Below are 23707 nucleotides of genomic sequence, written 5' to 3' on the forward strand. Positions count from 1 at the left end.
TCACGCATCAGAGAACAATTTCGTCTCATTGAAAATACTTTGAGCTAGCTGGGCGATCGACCTTTCATCAACCAAATAAAGCCTTCAGCTCTGAAACTCGCAAAGCCCTCACTGAACAGCTGAAGTGGTTTTGCTTCACCTGAACGCAATACTCTCAGACTACAGAATGCCACTTTCAAGCTGTAATGTCTATAAATGTGTGTATATATTGTTACCTGTAAATTTCACTAGAATGCCTGCACTGGTTCATAGATATGGTTCAACATTTATGGTCGAGCATATCTGAGACCTATTTTACTTTGAATTTATGCGCAGACGTGCCTGCTGGAGAACGAAGTCGAGGCAAACTGCACGGAGAGCAGTTACCTGGTGGCCGTCTTGCGCAGCCCCACGGTGCTTCAGCAGTCGTTCCCGTACCTGATCGGAATCATTGTGTCTATTAACTACATCAGCATGGGATGCCAGATAGACGTGAGCCTCATCATCACCACGCTCAAAAAGCCACTGGCCCCGCTGCTTGGAATCGCCTGCCAGTTCCTCTTCATGCCACTGGTGAGAACGGCATATATAGAACCGAAACACATTGAAAGTGCCGACCGAAGGTAGGGGCGACCGAAGGTAGTGCCGACCCAAGGTATTGCAGATTGAAATCGCATGATGAGGGTTCAGATTGAAAATGCAGATAGCAGAAAGCATGGGTGGGGAGTACTGGTAGAAAGCAGATAGAATGGAGTGGATGGAAGGTATAAGTGGAACGAAGGGCATGTTCGATGTGGTTTCATGCTGCACTGTGTCGTCCGGTCCATGCTCTCCTTTTCCTGTTTCCTTCATTCACTTCCTTTCTTCCTTCACTTCTCTCCTCTTGCTCTCTAGTATGACATTGTCATTCATCATACGTTGCACTCTGGGTCTGTTTTCACCCTCCCCTGTGCTGACAGCTTGCTCACTCGGTCCCGCTATCGCCAGCGCTAAAGACATTCCGAAGCAGACAGTGAGGGCTCAAATGGGCAGCGTTATAAAGAAACATCTTGTCTATTCTTTCATGAGTTGTTCCTGACGAATGTTGCTACGTTATATATGCAGATAAGCATCCCGGAAAGAGGTGGTCATACAAGACATTGTGAAATAATTTGTTCTGGGGATAGTTTCTCTAAGCTTGTTGAACACTTCAAACACAGAGAAGGAAGACAGGTATGAGATGGAGAAGCGGGTTTGTGAGCGCATATAGAGCTTCTATTTACGTATTACTTGGTACCTTTAGCATTTAAACTCGCACGACATATTCAGTGAATTCTAAGAACAATCAATCCATTGTAGTACGAGAAAGATTTTTTATTTTTGACTGCAGTGTTTATTTGCACAAACAAGTCTCAGAGCGCTGTAGATATAATTAAATTGAACGAACATATATTTTTAATGAGCGGTCCACTATTTTATTGACTATAGCTTTGTGTGATTGTCGCTAAAGAAAATACCGTTGCTTCCTTTCCCTCGATTCACCTCTCGATATTACAGGCATGACGGTCTGGGCGAATAGGTCGCAAGGCTTATTTTGATATCGATAAGAATGTTTAGACTTGTACGTCGCGAAGCTTCCTTGGAATACGAGAAGTGGCAATGCCATAAACACTGCGCAAGCACGCAGTGATACGCAAGTGCAACTGATACGAAACATACAGTGGCTGACTTCTCTTATCGCATATCAGTGCGTTGATTCACCGCGGTTGCTTGACGAGATTAAAGCAAACTTGCGCCTTTTCTGTCTCATCGGCTTCCTTTTTACGAAGGCGATCGGATAAGATGTTTGCATAATCGGTGTCTTAACATGGGTGCTTCGTAGTCTTGAGGGCATCCAGATCACTTGAAAACGTGCTCCAAGATAAGCGGTTTTCTGGAAATTCACCTAAGGCATATCAAGTGTCTCGTTGAGAGAGCAGTTGCGTAACAAGAGTATATTTTTTTCTGAGGTGCATCTCAAGAAGGAGTGATAATACATGCTTGTCCTGTTTTCTGTTCAACCTTTCCTTGTCTGCGCTGTTGAACATCATGCATCTAAAGAGATTCACGGCGTCGGGGATTCGCGACCACCGACAAACGCGACAGATAAGTGGTGTCATCGTCCAGATGAAGTGTCCGGATAGCATCTGGTAAATAGTTCTTGTAGACGTCTCGTAAACGTAACTTTTTTTTTCATCTTTTCCGGCAACTGGCTGAGGTTAACTGTACTTCATTTCCCCTTAAGCTATCAGGATCATCATCATCATCATCATCATCATCATCAGCAGCCTGACTACGTCCACTGCAGGACAAAGGCCTCTCCCATGTTCCGCCAGTTAACCAAGTCCTGTGCTTGCTGCTGCTAATTTATACCCGCAAACTTCTTAATCTCATCTGCCCACCTAACCTTCTGTCTCCCCCTAACCCGCTTGCCTTCTCTGGGAATCCAGTTAGTTACCCTTAACGACCAGCGGTTATCCTGTCTACGCGCTACATGCCCAGTCCATGTCCATTTCTTCTTCTTGATTTTAGCTATGATATCCTTAACCCCCGTTTGTTCCCTAATCCACTCAGCTCTCTTCTTGTCTCTTAAGTTTACACCTACAATTTTTCTTTCCATTGCTCGCTGCGTCGTCCTCAATTTAAGCTGAACCCTCTCTTTAAGTCTCCAGGTTTCTGCTCCGTAGCTAAGTACCGGCAAGATACAGCTGTTATATACCTTTCTCTTGAGGGATAGTGGCAATTTACCTGTCATAATTGGAGGGTGCTTGCCAAATGTGCTCCACCCCATTCTTATTCTTCTAGTTACTTCAATCTCGTGGTTCGGCTCCGCGGTTATGACCTGCCCTAAGTAGACATAGTCTTTTACAACTTGAAGTGCACTATTACCTATCTCGAAGCGCTGCTCTTTTCCGAGGTTGTTGTACATTACTTTCGTTTTTTTCAGATTCATTTTAAGACCCACCTTTCTGCTCTCCTTGTCAAACTCCGTAATCATGAGTTGCGATTCTTCCCCTGAGTTACTCAGCAATGCAATGTCATCGACGAAGCGCAGGTTACTAAGGTACTCTCCATTAACTCTTATCCCTAGCTGTTCCCATCCTAGGCTTCTGAAAACCTACTGTAAGCACGCGGTAAATAGCATTGGGGAGATTGTGTCCCCCTGCCTTACACCTTTTTTGATTGGTATTCTGTTGCTTTCTTTATGAAGCACTATGGTAGCAGTTGATCCCCTGTAGATTTCTTCCAGGATGTTTATATATACTTCATCTACGCCCTGATTCCACAGTGTCTGTATGACGGCTGATATTTCTACTGAATCAAACGCCTTCTCGTAATCTATGAAGGCTATGTATAGTGGTTGGTTATATTCTGAGCATTTCTCTATTACCTGATTGATAGTATGAATGTGGTCGATTGTTGAGTAGCCTGTTCGAAATCCTGCTTGTTCCTTTGGTTGATTGAATTCTAATGTTTTTTTACTCTGTTAGCAATTACCTTTGTAAATAGCTTGTATACTACAGAGAGCAAGCTAATCAGCCTGTAATTCTTTAAGTCCTTGTCATCTCCTTTCTTATGTATTAAGATGATGTTAGCGTTCTTCCAAGACTCTGGTACTCTTCCCGTCAGGAGACACCTCGTAAACAGGCTGGCTAGTTTTTATAACACAATCTGTCCTCCATCTTTCAGCAGATCTGATGTTACCTGATCCTCACCAGCAGCTTTGCCTCTTTGCATGCTCTCCAAAGTTTTTCTGACTTCTTCTATCATTACTGGTGGGGTGTCATCTGGGTTACTGCTAGTTCTTATAGTATTAAAGTCGTGGTTGTCCCTGCTACTGTACAGATCTCTGTAAAACTCCTCCGCTATTTCAACTATCCTATCCATATTGGTAGTTATTTTGCCCTCTTTGTCCCTTAGTGCATACATCCGATTTTTGCCTATCCCAAGTTTCCTCTTCCCTGCTTTGACGCTTCCTCCGTTTTTCAGAGCGTGTTCAATTCTCTCCATGTTATACCTTCTTACATCGGATACCTTACGCCTATTAATCAACTTCGAAAGCTCTTTGTCTGTTGTACTTGAGACTTTCATGATTTGGCGCTTCTTAATGAGATTCTTCGTCTCCTGGGAAAGCTTGCCAGTGTCCTGTCTAACTACCCTGCCTCCAACTTCTACTGCACACTCCGTAATGATACTCGTCAGATTATTATTCATCGTATCTATGCTAAGGTTGGTGTCCTCACTAAGAGCCGAGTACCTGTTCTGAAGTGAGACTCTGAATTCCTGTACTTTCCCTCTCAGTGCTAGCTCATTGATTGGCTTCTTGCGTATTAGTTTCTGTCGTTCCTTTCTCAAGTCTAGGCGAATTCGAGACCGTACCATTTTATGGTCACTGCATCGTACCTTGCCAACCACTTCCACATTCTGCACGATGCCTGGGTGTGCACTCATTATAAAGTCTATTTCGTTTTTATTTTCGCCATTAGGGCTCCTCCATGTCCACTTGCGGTTTCCTCGTTTTCGGTAGAAGGTATCTAAAATCCGTAAGTTATTGCGTTCTGCGAATTCTACTAGTAGCTCTCCTCTGGCGTTTCTAGTACCGATGCTATAATCTCCTACTGACTGGTCTCCAGCCTGCTTCTTCCCTACCTTTGCATTAAAGTCTCCCATCAGTATTGTATACTTTGTTTTTACCTTACTCATTGCCGATTCCACATCTTCATAGAAACTTTCAACTGAAGCGTCATCATGGCTGGATGTAGGCGCGTAGGCCTGTACCACCTTCATCTTGTATCTCTTATTCAGTTTAATTACGATACCTACCACCATTTCATTAATGCTATAGTATTCCTCTATGTTGCCAGCTATGTTTCTGTGAATTAGGAGCCCCACTCCCAGTTCTCTTCTGTCAACCAAGCGCCGATAGCAAAGGACGTGCCCATTCTGTAGCACCGTATAGGCCTCATCTGTCCTCCTAACCTCACTGAGCCCTATTATATTCCATTTAACACCCTCTAGCTCCTCGAATAGTACAACTAGACTTCCCTCACTAGATAAGGCTCTAGCGTTAAACGTTGCCAAGTTCAGGTTCCAATGGCGGCCTGTCCGGATCCAGAGATTCTTAGCACCCTCTGCTGCGTTGCAGATCTGACCGCCGCCGTGGTCAGTTGCTTCGCAGCTGCTGGGGACTGAGGGCCGTGAGTTATTTGACGTTTGCATGTGGGAGGTAGCGGCCAGATACTGCACCAGGGTGGCCAATCCTTCTCTGGTGAGGGAGTGCGTTCGCGGCGGTGGTTACCGGTGAGGCCGCACCCCAGGCCTCGTAATGCAGTTCCATCACCATGCGGATTTTTTTTATCCGGTTGGGAACTGTGCGGCACCGGGATTTGAACCACGGACCTTTTGCATGCGAGGCGGATGCTCTAATCACTACGCCATCGCTGCTGATTTAGCACTATCATTGCATAGTGCTAAAACAGACGAGGTTTTTTTAATGTACACAGGTGCTTGTTACAATAGTTGTTTACAAAAATAATTAGCTAATAACCGAAAATAAGCAGCTCACTCATATATATTGTCACGAGCGGTTGCAATGCACGGCGCATACAGCGCGAATGAACATTCAGAAAAAAGGTGAAGAAGGAAGACGACGTTGGGTGTGCTGTCTCGAGACCCCTTGTGGAAGTAAACGCGAACCATCCAGGCTCGCCTGTTTTTCAACCTTTTCGTGTACTTCTTGCGTGTAACATTTGGTGGAGGTGCTGGGTACCTCCCACGACCTACGACGGAGCCGTCAGCACCAGAACTTCGTAGAAGCCGTCGCCTTGCCGGACTTTCGCCATCGCGCCCCGACATGTCTCTGGAGCAAAATGACCCCCTCAGCAATGCCTCGGCAAGACCACCGCTGTATCAGCATTACCGAGAGCCACGGCCGTTCTCAGCAAAGCCAGGGGAAGACTTCGATGAATGGCTGACCCATTACGAAAGGGTAAGCCAATGCAACAACTGGAACCCGGCCAGCCAGCTCAGGCATGTCGTTTTTTATTTGACGGACACGGCCCTGGTTTGGTATGAAAACCACGCCGACACGCTTACTACATGGAGCAGTCTTATTGAAGAAATGAAGAAGTGCTTTAGCGACTCGGACACTAAGAAGAAACGAGCGGAAACAGCTTTAGCTCAGAGAGCTCAGGTGATCGGCGAGACTTGCACGACATATATTGAAGAAGTTCTCAAGCTGTGTAAGACCATCGACTCTCGAATGCCCGAGGAAGATAAAGTGGGACACCTTTTAAAAGGTATTGCGGAAGACGTCTATAACTTCCTCATTGGAAAAGACAACCTGAACACCGTATCAGACGTGATTCGGCACTGCCGCACATTCGAGGCGCTGAAAACTCGCCGAATCACGCCGAAGTTTGGACGGCTAGCCAATGTCACGACTGTGGCCAGCGTTGACGCGAGTCCGCAGACAGACCTCTCAGCTACCATTCGGCAGATTGTCCGTGAGGAGCTCCTGCGGCACGAAGAACAAACGCGTTATGCGGTGCCGCGTTGCGCCTCCGTCGCTTTCCGAGACGCCGTCTGCGCATCTCCTCCGGCTACTTGGCAGCATTCGGTGAATGCTGCGGATTGTAACAGCTACCGACACGACCCGCATTATGGCCAGACCGAACAACGCCATTACGACTCGATTGATCGGCGTTTTGATCAGCATCCACGCGACGTTCGCCCACGAAGACCCAGCACTGCCTACGACATCCAAGGGGAGGGGATGAGTTACTCTCAGCCTGTGGCCGCTGTGGAATATTTCAATCAGCGTCCGGAAGTTCGCCCTCTGCCCGTGTGTTACAACTGTGGCACGCCTGGCCACATAGCTAGGTATTGTAACCGACGTCGGGCATTCAGCAATGGACAGTCGGGATCGTTTATGCAACACGGTGGTCGTGCAATGGACACTAATAGGCCAGGAAACACCACTTTTGAAGGCTACTTCCGAGAAGAAAGAAGCCGTCACTTCCCTCTGGACAGCTATTCTGGAGAACAAGAAAGGTATCGAAACCGTTACCGCTCTCCTGCCTCCGAACGTACTCTGACGCCACCACCAGCTTTCCGAGCGTCTCGATCTCCATCTCCCAGACGGCGTGTGACGTCATCATCTCCTCGACGCCGCTTCGCGTCACCACCGCCGGGAAACTAGCCAGCGCGGCCGATGGAGGTGAGGTCGCTGGAAAATCTTTGCTGCCGACTCGGATACCTCCACCTATCTTCATGCTGAAGAATAAGGTTAATGTACTTATTGATGGCGTTTCTACCATGGCTTTAGTCGACACGGGAGCAACTGTTTCTGTCATGAGTGTGGTGTTCAAAAATCTGCTGGGACGCAAGGTTATGTTTCATTGGGACCACAGCACAAGCTTTCGTGGAGTGAGTGGGGACTCATTATACCCGGTTGGTGTGTGTAACGTGGATGTCTCCTTGGGTGGTCAAACCTTTAACACTGAGTTTACCGTGCTTCCGCGTTCCACACACGATGTAATTCTCGGCATTGACTTTTTGAAATTGTGTGGCGCCAATGTTGACTGCCGAACAGGAGAACTCAGTATTTGCGGAAGTGTGTCCTCTGCGCTCTTAGAAGAATCATCCCAGCAAGAGAGTGTGTTTTGTGTTTCTGAAGACACTGTTGTGCCCGCTTTATCCGCGATGCGCGTTCCTGTTGTTTGTTCGTCTTCTGTTAGTACTTCGTTCGATGTTGCGGTGGAACCGGTCCATAGAAACTGTCTTAAGAAAAATGTGTTGGTTCCGTATTGTATGGTTTCAGTTACCGATGGATGCGCAGGGCTATGGACGCTAAATTGCTCCACTGAAGCCGTAGTGCTGTCTCAAGGCCTAAAACTTGCTACGTTTCAGGGAGAGTCATTTATACCTATGGCAGTGCTTACAGAACTACCGGATACAGCACAAACTAGTGTCTCGCACACCGCAAACGAACACATGCTCGGAATGGTAGCTACATCGCTCAGTGACCATGAACGTCGTGTTTTGATGGCCCTGCTCTCGAAACACTCTTCAATATTCGACTTTGCACAGCACGACGGCCCCACATCGATTCCTGCATCCCGTACTCGCCATCGCATCAACACAGGATCCGCTGAACCGATTCGTCAAAAACCATATCGTGTGTCCTCTGCGGAGCGAAAGATCATCAGCGCTCAAGTCGAAGAAATGATGGGTAAAGGAGTAATTCGGGAATCGTCTAGCCCTTGGGCAGCTCCAGTGATACTGGTGAAGAAGAAAGACGGCACGTGGCGATTCTGTGTCGATTACCGTCGCCTAAATGCCGTTACTAGGAAAGACGTATACCCACTCCCACGAATTGACGACGCCATCGATTGCCTCTTTGCGGCTTCTTACTTCTCTTCTGTGGATTTACGATCAGGTTACTGGCAAATCCCTATGCACCCGGATGACAGAGAGAAGACCGCTTTTGTAACGCCCGATGGACTATTTGAATTCAACGTGATGCCTTTCGGGCTTTGTAACGCCCCCGCAACGTTTGAAAGGTTCATGGACACTATACTTCGCGGTTTGAAGTGGGAAGTTTGTATGTGCTACCTAGACGACGTTGTGATCTTCGGCCGAACATTTCGTGAGCATAACGAGCGCCTGGACTTGGTACTGAACTGCTTGAGGAAGGCCGGCCTTGTGCTTAATTCTAAAAAGTGCCATTTTGGTGAACGACAGACACTTGTGCTGGGACACCTGATCGACAAAGAAGGTATACGACCAGATCCACAAAAGACAACAGCTGTGGAGGCATTCGAGGCACCTCGCTCTGTGAAGCAGCTACGAAGTTTTTTAGGGTTATGCTCCTACTTTCGCCGTTTCATTCCCAAATTTGCTGACATAGCTCATCCGCTCACATGCCTTCTCCAAAAAGGTGTTCCTTTCGAGTGGAGCTCGGAATGCGACTCATCGTTTCGGCAGCTAAAGCTACTGTTGACGTCCCAGCCTATTCTTCGCCACTTCAATCCGTCATCACCGACAGAAGTTCATACCGATGCTAGTGGTGTTGGCATTGGCGCCGTACTAGTTCAGCGTGTCGGCGACAGCGAGCATGTGATATCGTACGCTAGCCGCTCATTGAGTCGCCCCGAGCGCAACTACACTGTCACCGAACAAGAGTGTCTGGCGGTCGTCTTCGCTGTGCAACGGTTTCGATCGTATCTCTACGGGCGCCCCTTTACTGTCGTCACGGATCATCACTCTCTATGCTGGCTTGTGAATCTTCGGGATCCCTCTGGTCGACTAGCACGCTGGGCGCTCCGTCTGCAGGAGTATGATTTCGTTGTTTCCTACAAGAGCGGCCGGCGACACGCTGATGCTGATTGTCTCTCTCGCCTGCCACTCCCAACGACTGAATGTGACGCGGACAACTTTGATGAATACATCGCTTTTGTGTCCACGGGATTTCCGGATATGGATACCTTCATATCAGAGCAGAGGAAAGACGACAGCTTACAGCCGCTATTCGCGGCCGCGCGGGAGTCCGCTGCAGACAATCGTTTTCGCTTACGTGACAGCGCCCTATATAAGACGAACTTCTCGGCTACCGGTGCGCGCTACCTTTTGGTTGTCCCCAAGAGCCTTCGCAGTCACGTATTATCTGCCATGCACGACGAACCAACTTCCGGACATCTTGGATGCACAAGAACACTCTACCGTGCTCAGGAACGCTTTTATTGGCCCCGGATGCGCAATGATACCGAACGGTACGTCGCCAGCTGCACCCAATGTCAGCGTTACAAGCGACCAACTGACGCGCCGTCTGGTCGCCTTCAGCCTGTTTCGCCTCCTAGCACCCCCTTTGAGCAAGTTGGTATAGATCTTCTGGGCCCTTTTCCGCGATCCACAGACGGCAATCGTTGGGTCATCGTTTGCGTAGACCACTTAACCCGTTATTGTGAGACGGCAGCACTGCCGTCGGCCACAGCAAAAGACGTTTCCATCTTCTTGCTGTTTCAAGTTATCCTCAGACACGGACCTCCTCGCATCGTAATCAGCGACCGTGGGCGGCAATTTACCGCGGATGTTGTCGAAGAGACCCTTCGTCTGTGCTCATCAAGCTTCCGCCATTCCACTCCATACCATCCACAGACTAATGGTCTAGTGGAACGCACGAACCGAACGCTTGCCAACATGCTGTCCATGTACATCGACTCCGCGCACAAAAACTGGGACACAATTTTGCCTTTCATCACCTATGCTTTCAACACCGCAAGACATGAGACCACTGGTTACTCACCTTTCTTTCTCCTTTATGCTCGTCCACCACGCTATAATCTTGACACTATGCTTCCCTACTCTGCTCATCACAGTGAGCCGATCAACGAGATTCTCTGTAGAGCAGAAGAAGCGCGACGCCTCGCTCGGCTACGCACCGTCACCTCGCAAGACCGGTCAAAGATCCGCTATGACGACCGTCACCGACATGTTCACTTCAATCCTGGAGATCAGGTGTGGCTCTGGACGCCTTTACGGAAACGTGGCCTGTACCAGAAATTTCTCGCTCACTATGTCGGGCCCTACGTTATCCTCGAACGCCTCAGTGAGGTCAACTACCGCATAGCACGGCTCACAAGCACTGGACGGCGCTCGGCTAAAACAGAAGTGGCGCACGTCGCTCGCATGAAGCTATGCAATGCACGAACCACTGAGTGACTCGCCCGGCGGGCTTCGTCTGCCAACGGGGAAATGTCACGAGCGGTTGCAATGCACGGCGCATACAGCGCGAATGAACATTCAGAAAAAAGGTGAAGAAGGAAGACGACGTTGGGTGTGCTGTCTCGAGACCCCTTGTGGAAGTAAACGCGAACCATCCAGGCTCGCCTGTTTTTCAACCTTTTCGTGTACTTCTTGCGTGTAACAATATTACTACATTATATATTAGGTACACATATATTCACTTTGTGCTGTGGGCGAGAGCTATTCGAAAACATAGTGTGCTTCAGTGAGCCATGGCACAGCCTAGAATGGACACTTGATTAATTTTTACATGACAGTAAATAGTAAATAGTCTGCAATAAGAATTTGGTAGTTGTGGTATTTCTCACTTCATTTTCAATTTTCAGTGAAAATGCTGTCATCTCTCATTAGAGTGCATAAGTTTTTGGCATGTACAGAATTAGTTGTGTGCTTCTCGGACAACACACACTTTCATCCTAGAGGTAGGATCCCTGCTTTAGCTGTCTTGTCCATAAACCCTGGTCCAATTTTTATATTTGGTCACAACCTGTAGTTATTTTAACACATGACTGCCTCAGCAGTAAACACAGTCTTGCATATGTTGCCTAATTGATCTAGTCATTTCTGTTTTTAAAAGGTCTTCAAACATATCTGCTGAAACACTCTACATGTTGGACACGGTACAAGCAACGAAAAGTTCTTGGTGTGTTGCTGAAGCCAACATTTGAATAAGTTTGCTTTTCAAAATCTTGGCTCCAGCGCCAGCTCATGTTCCAAGGATCCTCCCATGAACTTCTACCTTATTTAAATTCAGAAGTAACGGTCATGAGACAGTCTTAAGCTGACTTTTCGGAATGTGTTAGTGGTGTCAGTAGACGCGGCACATCACTCACGAGAGATTCATTTCTAGACTTGTTCATTCGCAAGTGCGCAAAATTAAGCAATTCTGTTTATTAGTGTATTAAGCGGAGAAAATTTCAATTCGTTTGTGAGGTGATGTTTCCAAATAAATTTTTTTAGTGATTAGGCTTAATTTTGATCACGATATAGCTCCGGAACTATTACACCTGTCCTGGTGAAACTTGAGCGGCGACAGGTCTACACTAGGGCTTTGCACTGTATGAGTTAGAAGTTTCCCGGTAGGTTATTACCAAAGTTAAAAGCGATCGTAAGGAAAAAACTCCCAAGCATTTCCCCGAGGGTGAACATGGTTAAGTGCGAATGTACGGGGTGATGCTATGAGGGGTATTTATTAATTTGCACTATTATATTTAGCACTATTATATTATATTTCGCACTATTATATTTATCTGTCCCTTAATGCCGTACTGACCGTTGCCCCGCGTGAGCCGCCTGATGCTCATGAAGGGGAGTCGAGGCGAGATGAGGAGCTCTTCCACCGGGTTCAGATCGGGGAGGTCCGCGGGACGAGGCGGGTACGCGTAGCCGTGGCTCTTGCTCAACGGCGGAACCCGCCCGGCCAGCAGGGACTCTCGGCAAGACGCACACACCCGGAACGCCCCGAAGGGAGCCAGCCGCGGGTCTTGCGCATCCATGTCGTCGCATCGGTGTTCGCCCGACCATCTTCCGAACTCGTTCCAAAGAACCCGCAACGCGTTCAACCTGTTGGTCTCGTTCCTCACACCGGAAATGCAACTCAGGTTGTTATCGAACCACAGCCGGTCACACACGGCGCAGCTGTGACCGAAGCTGCGATCCACAAAGTCGCGTTTGAAACGCGCGTCCGGACAAGCAAAGTCCAGGGCTCGCACCCTCTCCCGCGCGGCACGTTCACTGGCTCGAACGGCTTCGGCAACGTCCACTCGCCGTTGACGATTGCGAGCGGCGTCTTGACGCCGGCCTTCATCGCCCTTGTCCGCCTGACGCTTGCGTTGTCGTTCCGCTTCTTGGGCCGCGTTCGCGGCTGGATGCTGACGCCTCATCTCGGCCTCACGAGCGCGCAGTTCACCAACCGCTGCACGCTTCGCCCGCTTGTCCTCGGCCTCGCGAGCGCGAAGTACGGCATCCTTTGCACGCTTCGCCCGCTTGTCCTCGGCCTCGCGAGCGCGCAGTTCGGCATCCGCTGCACGCTTCGCCCGCTTGCACTCGGCCTCACGAGCACGCAGTTCGGCATCCGCTGCACGCTTCGCCCGCTTGCACTCGGCCTCACGAGCACGCAGTTCGGCATCCGCTGCACGCTTCGCCCGCTTACGTTCGGTCTCACGAGCCCTTCGCAGCGCCGCCTTGTCTTCCAACGTCGGCGAAACCACCGCGGTACCGTCACCTCCAACGACGGGTGCAGTGCTGGCATTCGGTTGTACTGCATTCGTTGTTGATGGCAGCGTTGCCTCCGGGACATCCATCGCACGACCCGCTCTCGACGGGAGACAGAGAGAGAAGGCGGGCGCGCGAGAGAGAGGGGTGCGCGCGCAGCTGCAGCGAGCGAGGAGAGCGGAGGAGCGAGCGAAGGGGGAGGGGGACGCGCGCAGGGGCGTTAAAGATATAAGGCGCGTTACTGACACCGATATTAGCGTCGCGTCCGTGGCTTATTCGGTAGAGCGTCGCGCTGCGGCCCGCCAAGTCCTCTTTCTTTTAAAGATAGAGAGAAGACTGCGGACGCCGCCGTCGGCGGTGGATGGTTTGGGGTCGCTTATAAAGTGCATTCACACTTAAAAAAAAAAAGTGGTCCGAGGCTTTGATTTGACGGGCGTACCTTTTGCCCGAGCAGTGAGCCACCCTCCTCCTCTGAGCGAGGGCGAGGGAAGACGCGGGCGCCTCACGTTTATTAGCGTTTCTCTAACTTCTTTCTAACTGCATACCTTTTAACTGGCTAAAGCTATCGAAATACTTTTTTCACAAGAAGAAGCGGATTGTTATGTTCTAAAGGTAGGTTTCAGCGGTGTATCAGTGAAGTTCGTGGTTATTTTTATAAAAATGTTTTAATGAAATGTGATTTCTGCTGATTACCCTCTTAATTAAGGGCCTAGAGAGTACGGAGTTGGACCTCCGGTTAGCATATGGGGTGCTGTTTATTAAGATATTAAGCGGAGAAAATTTGAATTCGTTTGTGAGGTGGTGTTACCAAATTAATATTTTTAGTGATTAGGCTTAATTTTGGTCACGAAATAGTTCCGGTACTATTACTCCTGTCCTGATGAAACTTGAGCGGCGACAGGTCTACAACTAGGGCTTTGCACTGTATGAGTTAGAAGTTTCCCAGTAGGTTATTACCAAAGTTAAAAGCGATCGTAAGGGGAAAAAAAACACGTGGTCCAAGACTTCGATCTGACGGGCGTACCTTTCTCCCGAGCAGTGAGCCACCCTCCTCCTGAGCGAGGGCGAGGGAAGACGCGGGCGCCACACGTTTATTAGCGGTTCTCGTTAAATTCTTTCTAACTCTGTATCTTCCGGTTACCTTAAGCTATCAAAAATATTTTTACACAGAAAAGACCGGACTGTTGTGTTCTAAAAGAAGACATTAGCTATTTTTTGATGGCGTTTGTAGCTCCTTTTGAAAAGTTGTTTTAATGAAATGAGCTTTTTGCTGATTACCACCTTAATTAAGGGCCTAGAGTGTATGGAATTGGGCCTCCTGGTAGCCTATGGGGTGCTGTTTATTATTATAATAAGCGGACAAAATTTAAATGCGTTTGCGAGGTGATATTACCAATTTAATCTTTTTATTGATTAGGCTTAATTTTGATTGCGGAATAACTCTGGAACTATTAAACCTAGCCTGATCAAACTTCAGCAGCGTCAGGTCTTCCCTAAGGACTTTCAACTTTATAAGTAAGAAGTTTCCCGGTAGAATATTAACGAAGCTACAAGCGATCGTAAAAAAAACACGTGGTCCGACTGTTGTTGTTTTCACAGATTCACACTGTTTTCCGCTCCTAAAATTTAAAATTTTCGTTTGTAATCGCAGTATTTGTAGCGGTTGAACTCCTTGTATCTTCACGAACAAATAAACACCACTCTGACCCTCCTAGAACCAAAATTGCTAAAGTTATAGGTAGATATGTGCAGAGCTCACTTACCTGTGCTGCTGACGCTCGTCATCGGCGACATCGCAGGCCGATGACGAGCGACATACAACATATAACACAGCGCAAAATAAAATTGGTTGCTTATAACGTATCCCCATTTTTTTCTGTGCACTAAAATGAGCCCGCCCTCATTGCGCTTCGAATAATCCCGCTGACGTGGCCACGAAAAATGGCATGCTATAAATAAAGTGGCATCGTCATATTAAACAATTCATTATTATTTTTTCATAATACTTCTTTTATAATACTTCATAAGCCCCAGAAAAGGCATAGGGTGAGGGGGACATACAGTAAAATTCAATTACGGTATACTATTACTGTATATACGCAGCTTTACACAAGGGAAGGTGCATCTAAATGGAAGAGTGATACAGCGGCTGGTTTTGGGACGTTAAACCCCACATATCAATCAATCAGTGATACAGTGGCGGATACAGTGGATACAGTGGTGAATGTCACAGCACAGCGCTTCGCTGACATTGCAGATCACAGCGCCAAGTTTCTTACTCAAGTTTTCCATAAAAATCTTGAAAATTCTAATAAGCAAAATATACGTATCGTTCACTTTAAATAAAAAAAACATCGCATATACAGAAATCTGTCCTCATCAAGGACACACTGGGGACGTATTTTAGCAGATCATGACCAATCTTCTTTGATGAGGACTATAGAACATATTTAGGATACTATTAAAAACATATTTAGGAACATAGGCGTGTGACAAAAATAAGCTGGATGGGAAATGCATTACCGTGGCTTATTAGCTTTCTAGGCCCGGGTGACCTCATGTACAAAACCTACACCCTAGAGGCCATGTCATGACTTTACTTGCATTCAGGAATTCAGGGGAAAAACGTGTTGTGTATTCGTTTGGATTTTTTTGTTTTCCATGAATATCAAAGGCGCTCTTATCTCTAGCTATTATCTTATCAATCAATCTAATTACTAAAGCTTCCACATCAATTAGACACATTTGCTGCACCTGAAGAGCTATAGAAGTCGTGTTTGAACTAGTTTGCTTTTCACATATTGCCGTTTCCCCACAATCGCCTTATGTACAATAAACTCAATTCATCTTCAGTACTTGGATAAGTTGTGGAACTCTTTCACCCTTCAGTCAGCGAGAAGCTTCAGTATGACTAGTGATTTGCTGCACCATGACATACCAATGTATCTCAGGAACGCCGAACATAGTTTCTATCACGCTTTAACACCGACTAAATGTTAATTACGCTAGACACAATTTGCCGAATATGCTAAATAATTCCGTTCGTAATGGTGACTATTTCTGCAAAAATTTTAAGATGTATACCATTAAACTGTCAACAAATTCATTCGAATATAACGATACCTTTAGCTTATCTATACATTTTCTGTTTGGTGAATATTACATATCTCAGAATGCGTGTGCCTGAGAGTGTCAGTTTAGTCTGTTTTGTACTAAAAATTAGTTTTTTATATGTACACTAGAGAGAACTCTGGTGCGAGTGTCCATGGGAGCTGCTACACTTGGTGTAAAAAAAAATTTGCTGGCGCAAACTTGAAAGAGACACGAAAGTGCGCTTTTTGTGTCTCTCGTCTTTTTTAAAGTTTGTGCCAACGACGTTTTACACAGCTATACACCAACTAGCTCTACAGCGTATGTGACTACGCTCGGTGCTTCAGTAAGCACGAGAATGGTGGGTATAGTACACAAGTTTGCCTGATACTAGCTCTTTGGGCTCCGTTCGGTTCCGCATGCCCTGAATCCGCTTTGTCGCAAGTCGAGGTTCAGCAAAGATTCAGCATTTACGCTTCACAACCGCGACCTTTTTAGGCTCATCCATTCAAATTGGGTGACGGAAGTTCGCAGCGGTCCGTTCTATTATTCAAAACAAAACCAAAGCTCAGCAGTAAACAAAGCCACATGAGCGTTCGAAGGCGCAAGCGCGAAGACCATCATTCCCATAGTGGTTGAATGATCCCAGCGTCAGTCTCCTCCTGTTGATTTTAGGTAACTTTAGGCTAAAATGTTTGCTGTTATCACGCTGTCACGTAAACGCATCTTGGGTCTAGTCAAGCTGTAGACGGAAGCGTGTAGCCCCGGATGATGTTTATAGTATGTGATAGAACAATAAGGTCCGAAACTAACCATTTGCAATCGGTAAGGAGTCACACTAGATGCTGGCCATCCTATTAATTCAAGTCCGTCACCGGTGTTTGCAGCAGCGGTGTACCGGTCACGGTGCTTAGCTCGTGACTGGAAGATCCGCAGGCTTGATCCCGGCTGTGGCACTTCAATTGATGCAAAATGCCAAAGTTCAACGAACTGAAACTGTTTGAGCGCACATTTCAGGAACGACAGACAAGGTAACGCGACAAACCGAAGCGCTATTCTCTTGTATATCGTCTCTGAAGTTTGCGCTAAAGCAGTTTCAATGAAGTTTCAATGACTTGGGCAGTTTCCAACTTGCCTAAGTCAGCACTTTGCTTCGTTGAAGATTACCAGATGGCCCAAATATCAAGAGCCAACTTCGGTGGTTGGCCTCGTAATGTTATCATTGTTTTGGCGCGTAAAACCCCAAATATTGTTCTTCTCGCAACGTTCACAAATGTTAAAAAATCCCAGCATATCTATGGAGTGAATGATGAGTCGGATGAAGCATCCATCCGTCCATGTGTCCGTCCATGCATGCGTCTATATGTCCGATCGCGTTCGAGAATGCAGACGGCGCGCTGGTAACACCGACGAGACGCGAGCCAAGGAAGTTGAGCGCAAGCGTCTTCAACACGCCCGCCTCTCAGCTTCGTCAATGCCCCACCAACGATCCGCCACGTACGGAGACAATTCAGAGACAGAGTAAGGCACTCGTTCCCCTCGCACTCAGGCAAAGCACGCGCAGCAGCCAATCGGAGAGTAGCGGTACAGCGCCATCTAGAATATCATCACTCAACTGCAGTTTGTATGTAGTGTAAGCACAATATTCATAGCAATTGACCTTCATCTTCTTCATATGTATATAATGATGATCACGAGGCACGTCGTTGTATGAGACAGCGCCGTCTATTATACTGTGTGGGAGATACTGCCTTCTTTTCTTTCTCCGCTATTCTTCTTTCGGTTACACGTGACGCGTGACAAGGTTACATTAAAAAGAGCTTCGCCCCTAAAACGGAAGTTCCAATGGGTTAAAGTGCGCGTTTATCGTGCATGAAGCTTTCTGCGTTTTATTTCACATCAGTATTCAGACATGGCGGTGACCGTCAAACGCACCACATGCTTATCTAGGCCCCCGCGGCGAAACTAGCGGCGCCGCCTTCAAGTGGTTGGGGCTGCCCGGTGCAAGACCCCTTTGTGCACAGCGACCTTGGTGGCATTCTACGTGTACAAAATGGCTTCCGTTGGTGCTCACTTGCAAGCCCTGTAAACGCTGTGGCGGGACTGATAAGGCCCAGGCGTGATTTCCCCCCGGTCCGTTCGCCATAGTCTGTTTGCTTGGGCGCTGCTCCAAACAGACAATTGCATATCGGCACTGATTACGATGGTCATGGTAGTCAGCTTGCCGACATCGCCCGTGTTGACGTTTCAGGGAAGTCCCAATGATTACGCGATTGACGCTGCATTACTAACATAGATTACAGAGAGGTTTTTGCCGAGCTAAGGGCTGCGCCATCAATTGTGAACACTTATTAGCTTAGAGGGTCGCTTCGGCCTGCCCTATTTGCTCAGAGTGCCACTATTACAAAATAGGACTATGTGACGTAACTCAGACGCGTCCACAATAGAACTCCTAGTCGTTGATCCATTCTATCGTGCTTTCATCGTTATTTTAGCGCCGGCATCTGCCTCGTTTGGTGGTAAAGTGGTTACACAGTTCGAGTCTACTGGCTCGGAAGGTCACGGGTTTGATACCAGCCACAGCGGTCGGATTTTGATGGACGCTAAACGCTAAAAGCCCGTGCCCTGCGCTGTTCCATGGCTCGTTAACGAACATCAGATTGCTGAAATTTCCGGACCCCTTCGCGGCGACGTGCGGCGCAGAGTTGTGGTAGTTTTCGACACAACCCCGGATATATTAGGTTTCGAGCTATGTGTTTTTTTAGCTGTTCGCCTCTAGAAACACTTCGCTAAGCAGCAAAGCCATGCGACTTCCACTTGGCTTTGGTCGAACACAAAGCGGTACATTTTTAAAAAGGGAAATATTGCTTGATCAGCACATTTTCTCGATTTCATCAACCCTCCCCGCCTATTGCCCACTAGCGTAAAGGTGGGAAATGTGGGAAATAACTCTGTTTCATTCAAAATTGAGCGAAATTCTCATTATATGTTACAAAAAGTGAGTAGGCTCTGACACTGTGCCGCAACATTCTCCTTCTGTCTCGTCTCGTTCTTCTTTTTGGCAAACTTGCGCCATGTATTTTAACTTAATATGTACCAGCTATCCCGACATAACGTACTGTTATTCTTCACAACGTGTGACAAACATCGCCCTAAGGAAATATTAGATCACACGTGATTATCTATTTCCTGTGTTTGAACGTCAATCCTGAATACAGAAATGAATACAGCTTTCATTCATATAGTTATCGCTATTTCACATTCTAACGCTATCCACCTCCCGTTCATTCAGTTTGTATAGTAGTTACATTCCTTTTCTGGTTGCTGTTGCGACATGAGGTTCACTTTGGACGACATAAAGATCTACTACAACATTGTTCACTATTTCTAAGCAAAGGTTACCATTGATTTTGCCTACATAAGCTAGCTACATTGTGGTCATGAAGTCTGGAATGCACTCGGAATGATCTTTAGAAGTTTATCTAATTCTTATTTAGCAATTATTCAGGGATGCATGTGCAGTGATCGTACGCTATATTAGGTCCTCTTCTTCTGCGGTGCAGGTTTCCTATGGCATCGGCCTGCTCTTGCTCGAGAATGCCCTGATGCGGTTCGGCATCTTCATGCTCGGCTGCTCGCCCGGTGGGAACTCTAGCAACCTCTGGACCCTCATATTCAACGGCGACGTCGCACTCAGCGTCACCATGACATTCGTTAGCACCATCGCCAGCATCGGTGAGCTATGAGAGGCCACAGTTGTATTGTTTCGTGAAGGGAGAGTAAGAGTGCCACACTTGGAAGAACATCGGTGCGTGCGGAGTTTGCTCAATGAAGGGGTAAAGCTTCATCCCAGCTTCCCATACTATCGGTATGGAGTCCCAAAAGACGGAGTGTTTTGCAGTGGTGCATAGATCAGATTTTAAACGACGATGTGTTTCCAACAATGGCTCACATTTGGTGCCTGGTTTCTTGGCTATCCGCGAATGAAGATTGGAAGTAGGCTTCATTCTATGTAACACTAGAGCTTTCGGCAGTCATTATCTTAAACACCTAATTGGTCACAACCATGCACTTTAAATACTGGAGACAGGTGTGGAAGAGTAATGGTATAGGAAAGCCTTTGAGTCCCCCTTCAGGTGATTAGGACGGACCACCACCCTCACTCTCCCCCTCTCTCGTGCGCAGCTGACTGTCTGACACATGTAACCACCACCCATATCAACTACATACGGCCAGTTCCCGCACATATCAAAGCGCTTTGGAGCACTTATATCCCCCTAACACATACTTAGTGCTAGGAGTTTTTAAGTACCTCGTGGAGCAACCGATTTTTGTAACGCCATATTTTAAAGTCCTGAGGAACGGTCTCCATCACATATTACCAGCTCTAGGAACTCGAACTTCTCGATTTTCGCTACTATTTGCCATCGAAGATGCGTTTTGCTGATAGATACGGGTTGGGGAATTGTCATGCGTTGGCGCAGAAATCCAAATGGAATTTTCGTAACAGAGACTTCATTACTTTAGCTAGGTTGTATACCAGTTTCTACTAATAATTCCAAAGCTCCTATAGAAATGGGCGCCAGTGGCTACCGTACACCACCCACAAATGTCGCTTTTTCCAAGCCGTTGCACTTATGACACCTTTTTTTCGTGAAATAAGCATATGCATGCTTCATTTCAGCCCTATCAGGAAGTGACTTGATGCACAAATTTGTAAATCAGCCGTTTCCCCCATTCATGATCTTGCATTGGTTTACCACCAGGCAGTTTAAGCATGAAGAAAAGTAATTCAAGCTAGGAAGTAGAAAAAAAGGTGACAGGATGAACACCGATCTAGCCAATCGTTTGAAATCACCCTCTCGCCTGTCCTGTTCCTGCTTTTGTTACGCTCCGGTCGTTCATGCTCAAACTGAGTTTTGATAAAACAGTTCAAGAGTATGATGCACGGGCTCGCCCAATCAGCATTTCTTGCGAACTCATGTCTCAATCGATAGGTGAATGAATCAGTTTATGTGGCCCACGGGGAAGCACTTTGTTAAGAATGAGCAAGTGCAAACGAGGACCCGGTGAATCGCATTACAAACGTGTCGCATGTAATACGGCGAACCATTGACTTTGTTGTTCCGACATGTCAGCTGTTTTCGCAACCATTGACTTACTGTACAGTTTTTCTCTCCACACCATGACTGACTAGTATCATGTCTGCAGGAATGATGCCTCTGTGGGTGTTCCTGCTGGGGCGGCACATGTCTCCGGAGACTGGCGTGCTCAGCGTACCATTCACCAACATCATTTCCAGCCTCATCGGCCTCGCAATACCCTTGGCCATCGGCATGGCCATCTACAAGCTAAAGCCTACGTGGGCCTTGGCACTGACTAAATACGTCAAGCCCGTCACCATCATCGTGCTCATAGCCATTCTTGTCTTGAGCGTCACTGTGAACCAGTAAGGAACAACCGCACGTTTGTGCATTGTCATCATTGACTCCTCGACAATCTCGGCGCGGGTTGTCATTCGATAGCCTGCTCATTATTGCTGTTTGCGATGAGTCATTATTGCTCGCTAACGCTTCGTATATGAATAAAATAATTAGGCTTTGCAATTACTGCTGCATATATTTTGCAAAACCTTACAAGACCCACAATTAATTCAAGTATGTGGAAGCTGGAAGTTTGCGAGAGACAAAATATCTTGTAATGGTTGCCTCAGAGAAAAGCAGATGCAAAAACAAGAAAAAAATCAGCCACGCGTTACAGTCTATATTTTAAAACAAAAGGCGGCTGCACACTTCGTAGTTCATTAGTTAATACAGACGAGGATGAGGAAGGAAAGAAGGAACAGGAGGAAAAAGAAAGACAGGGCCGTTGACCACTCTAGGAGTGGCATGCTTCTCTACACAGGGGAAAGGGGTGGAGTAGTTTTAAAGATGAAAAAAGACTTCTTTGTGAGACGGAATGAGCCGCAGCGCAAGAGGCACTCATTAGATGACTTTGATGTTCTCATTAGATCCCAGTGTTCCTCTCCTCTTCCATTACATCTTAGTGCGGCTCACAAAGTGCCCCGTGGTGGCGGTCAGTGGCTAAGGTACTCGGCTGCTGACCCGCAGTACAGTGTACAGCGCGACTGTAAATATAGCAGATTTTTTAAACGTTAACGTTTTACTCAGATGCGATATTCCCTTATGGCCAGGAAACAGGATGTCTTTCCGTCATCATTGCGATTCTTTGTTCTAATAGCGACAACAAATACTGCACGTATTCGACAGGCAGGTCCCTAAGAATAACACATCAACGTTGCTTTCTTTGTTTGTCTTTGAAAACATGCAGTTCATTGTGTTAGTGGCCTCATATGACTGCCTCTTTCTAACCACATAAGGAGGTCTTCATACTCATCATCGTATCGTCCAATTAATTTTGATTTCCCGCTTTTCTTAGGTACATTTTCTTGCTGATGACGTGGCAGGCGCTTCTGTGCGGCGCCCTCGTTTCCTGGAGCGCCTACGTGTTTGGCGCGCTGGCCGCTTTCGTGGGTCGCCTCAACCGGGCTCAGATCATCGCCGTGGCCATCGAGATCGCCTTCCAGAACAGCGGCATCGCCATGGTCGTCCTGTACACGTCGCTTCCACTTCCGGACGCCGACCTCGTCATCGTGCCAGTCGTCTGCCAGACGATCCTGCAGGGCGTGCCGCTGTATGTGCTGTACATTGCTAAGCGGATCAAGTCGTGCGTATCCAAGCGCCTACACCCGGACGAGAAGCCGGTTCCGGAATCCATTTCCTCCGAACCGGAACTGGAGAGTGGCCTGTGTCCGGCGAAGGCTGCATGCGAAGAAGCCCGGGCGTGCGTGTTGCCCAGCAAGGATGCCCTGGAACTCAGGGACGTGGTCAACGATGGCGACGTGAAGAAATCTCGACTGTGATGCACGAAAGAGACTTGTCTGGTACCTTAGTGGCTCCATTCGATCAGCCAGTGGAAATCCATCGCACAGCTCCGTGTGCTTTCGCTTGTGCGTGGACGCGGTGTGTTGTTTCCGAAGCTGCCTTTACAGTGTAATATATGCATTCTCATTTCTAACGTGTTCGCTGTATGCTCGGGTTTGTGTATGCGTGAAATTACCATGAAGACCTGGTCGAGCGACGTGTTTAACTGTATACTCTTCTATGAGGTCTACAGTAAGCTGATGAATATGCAGGTTTATACGTAGACGTTTTATGTGATGGCTGTCACAATTTTTTAAAGACCTTAAATGTTTATACGTACTTTTTGGATGGTTCACCTTCTTTTTAAACTGTTTTTAAGGACGTGTAGCTTTGTTCAAACGTAAGCAAGGCAACGGAAGTGCACATCTTTTCAGGTAAAGGGCGAATCGAGAAACGCCTGCTAACCGCTTGCAGTAAAGTCGACGATACCAGTGAATATAATAGATAATTTATTTTTATATAAACAATGACTTTTTATTGCTTTACCACTGTTTGTGTCTGCGCATACGCTTCGACTGTGGTGAAGAGCGTCCCTGTAAACTATTTTCACAATGTGTGTGCCTCATGTATTGTGCGTGTTTGATTTATTTGCAGAGTACTATGGTCATTGCACTGTG

The 23707-nt window shown here is 47.2% G+C and overlaps 1 protein-coding gene across 1 annotated transcript in view; it reads left to right on the forward strand.

Moving 5' to 3' along the window:
• The window catches only part of LOC119181686 (ileal sodium/bile acid cotransporter), a 46818-nt gene extending 23468 nt beyond the window's left edge, over positions 1-23350 (forward strand). Inside the window, exons 2-5 of the mRNA XM_037432927.2 lie at positions 316-552; positions 19671-19842; positions 21319-21556; positions 22546-23350. Coding sequence (XP_037288824.2) covers positions 316-552; positions 19671-19842; positions 21319-21556; positions 22546-23029 — 1131 coding nt within the window. The 3' untranslated portion in view covers positions 23030-23350. The remainder of the gene's footprint in view (positions 1-315; positions 553-19670; positions 19843-21318; positions 21557-22545) is intronic.
• Positions 23351-23707: the final 357 nt, after the last annotated feature.

The sequence above is a fragment of the Rhipicephalus microplus genome, chromosome 10 (assembly GCF_043290135.1).
Source record: "Rhipicephalus microplus isolate Deutch F79 chromosome 10, USDA_Rmic, whole genome shotgun sequence".
NCBI lineage: Eukaryota > Metazoa > Arthropoda > Arachnida > Ixodida > Ixodidae > Rhipicephalus > Rhipicephalus microplus.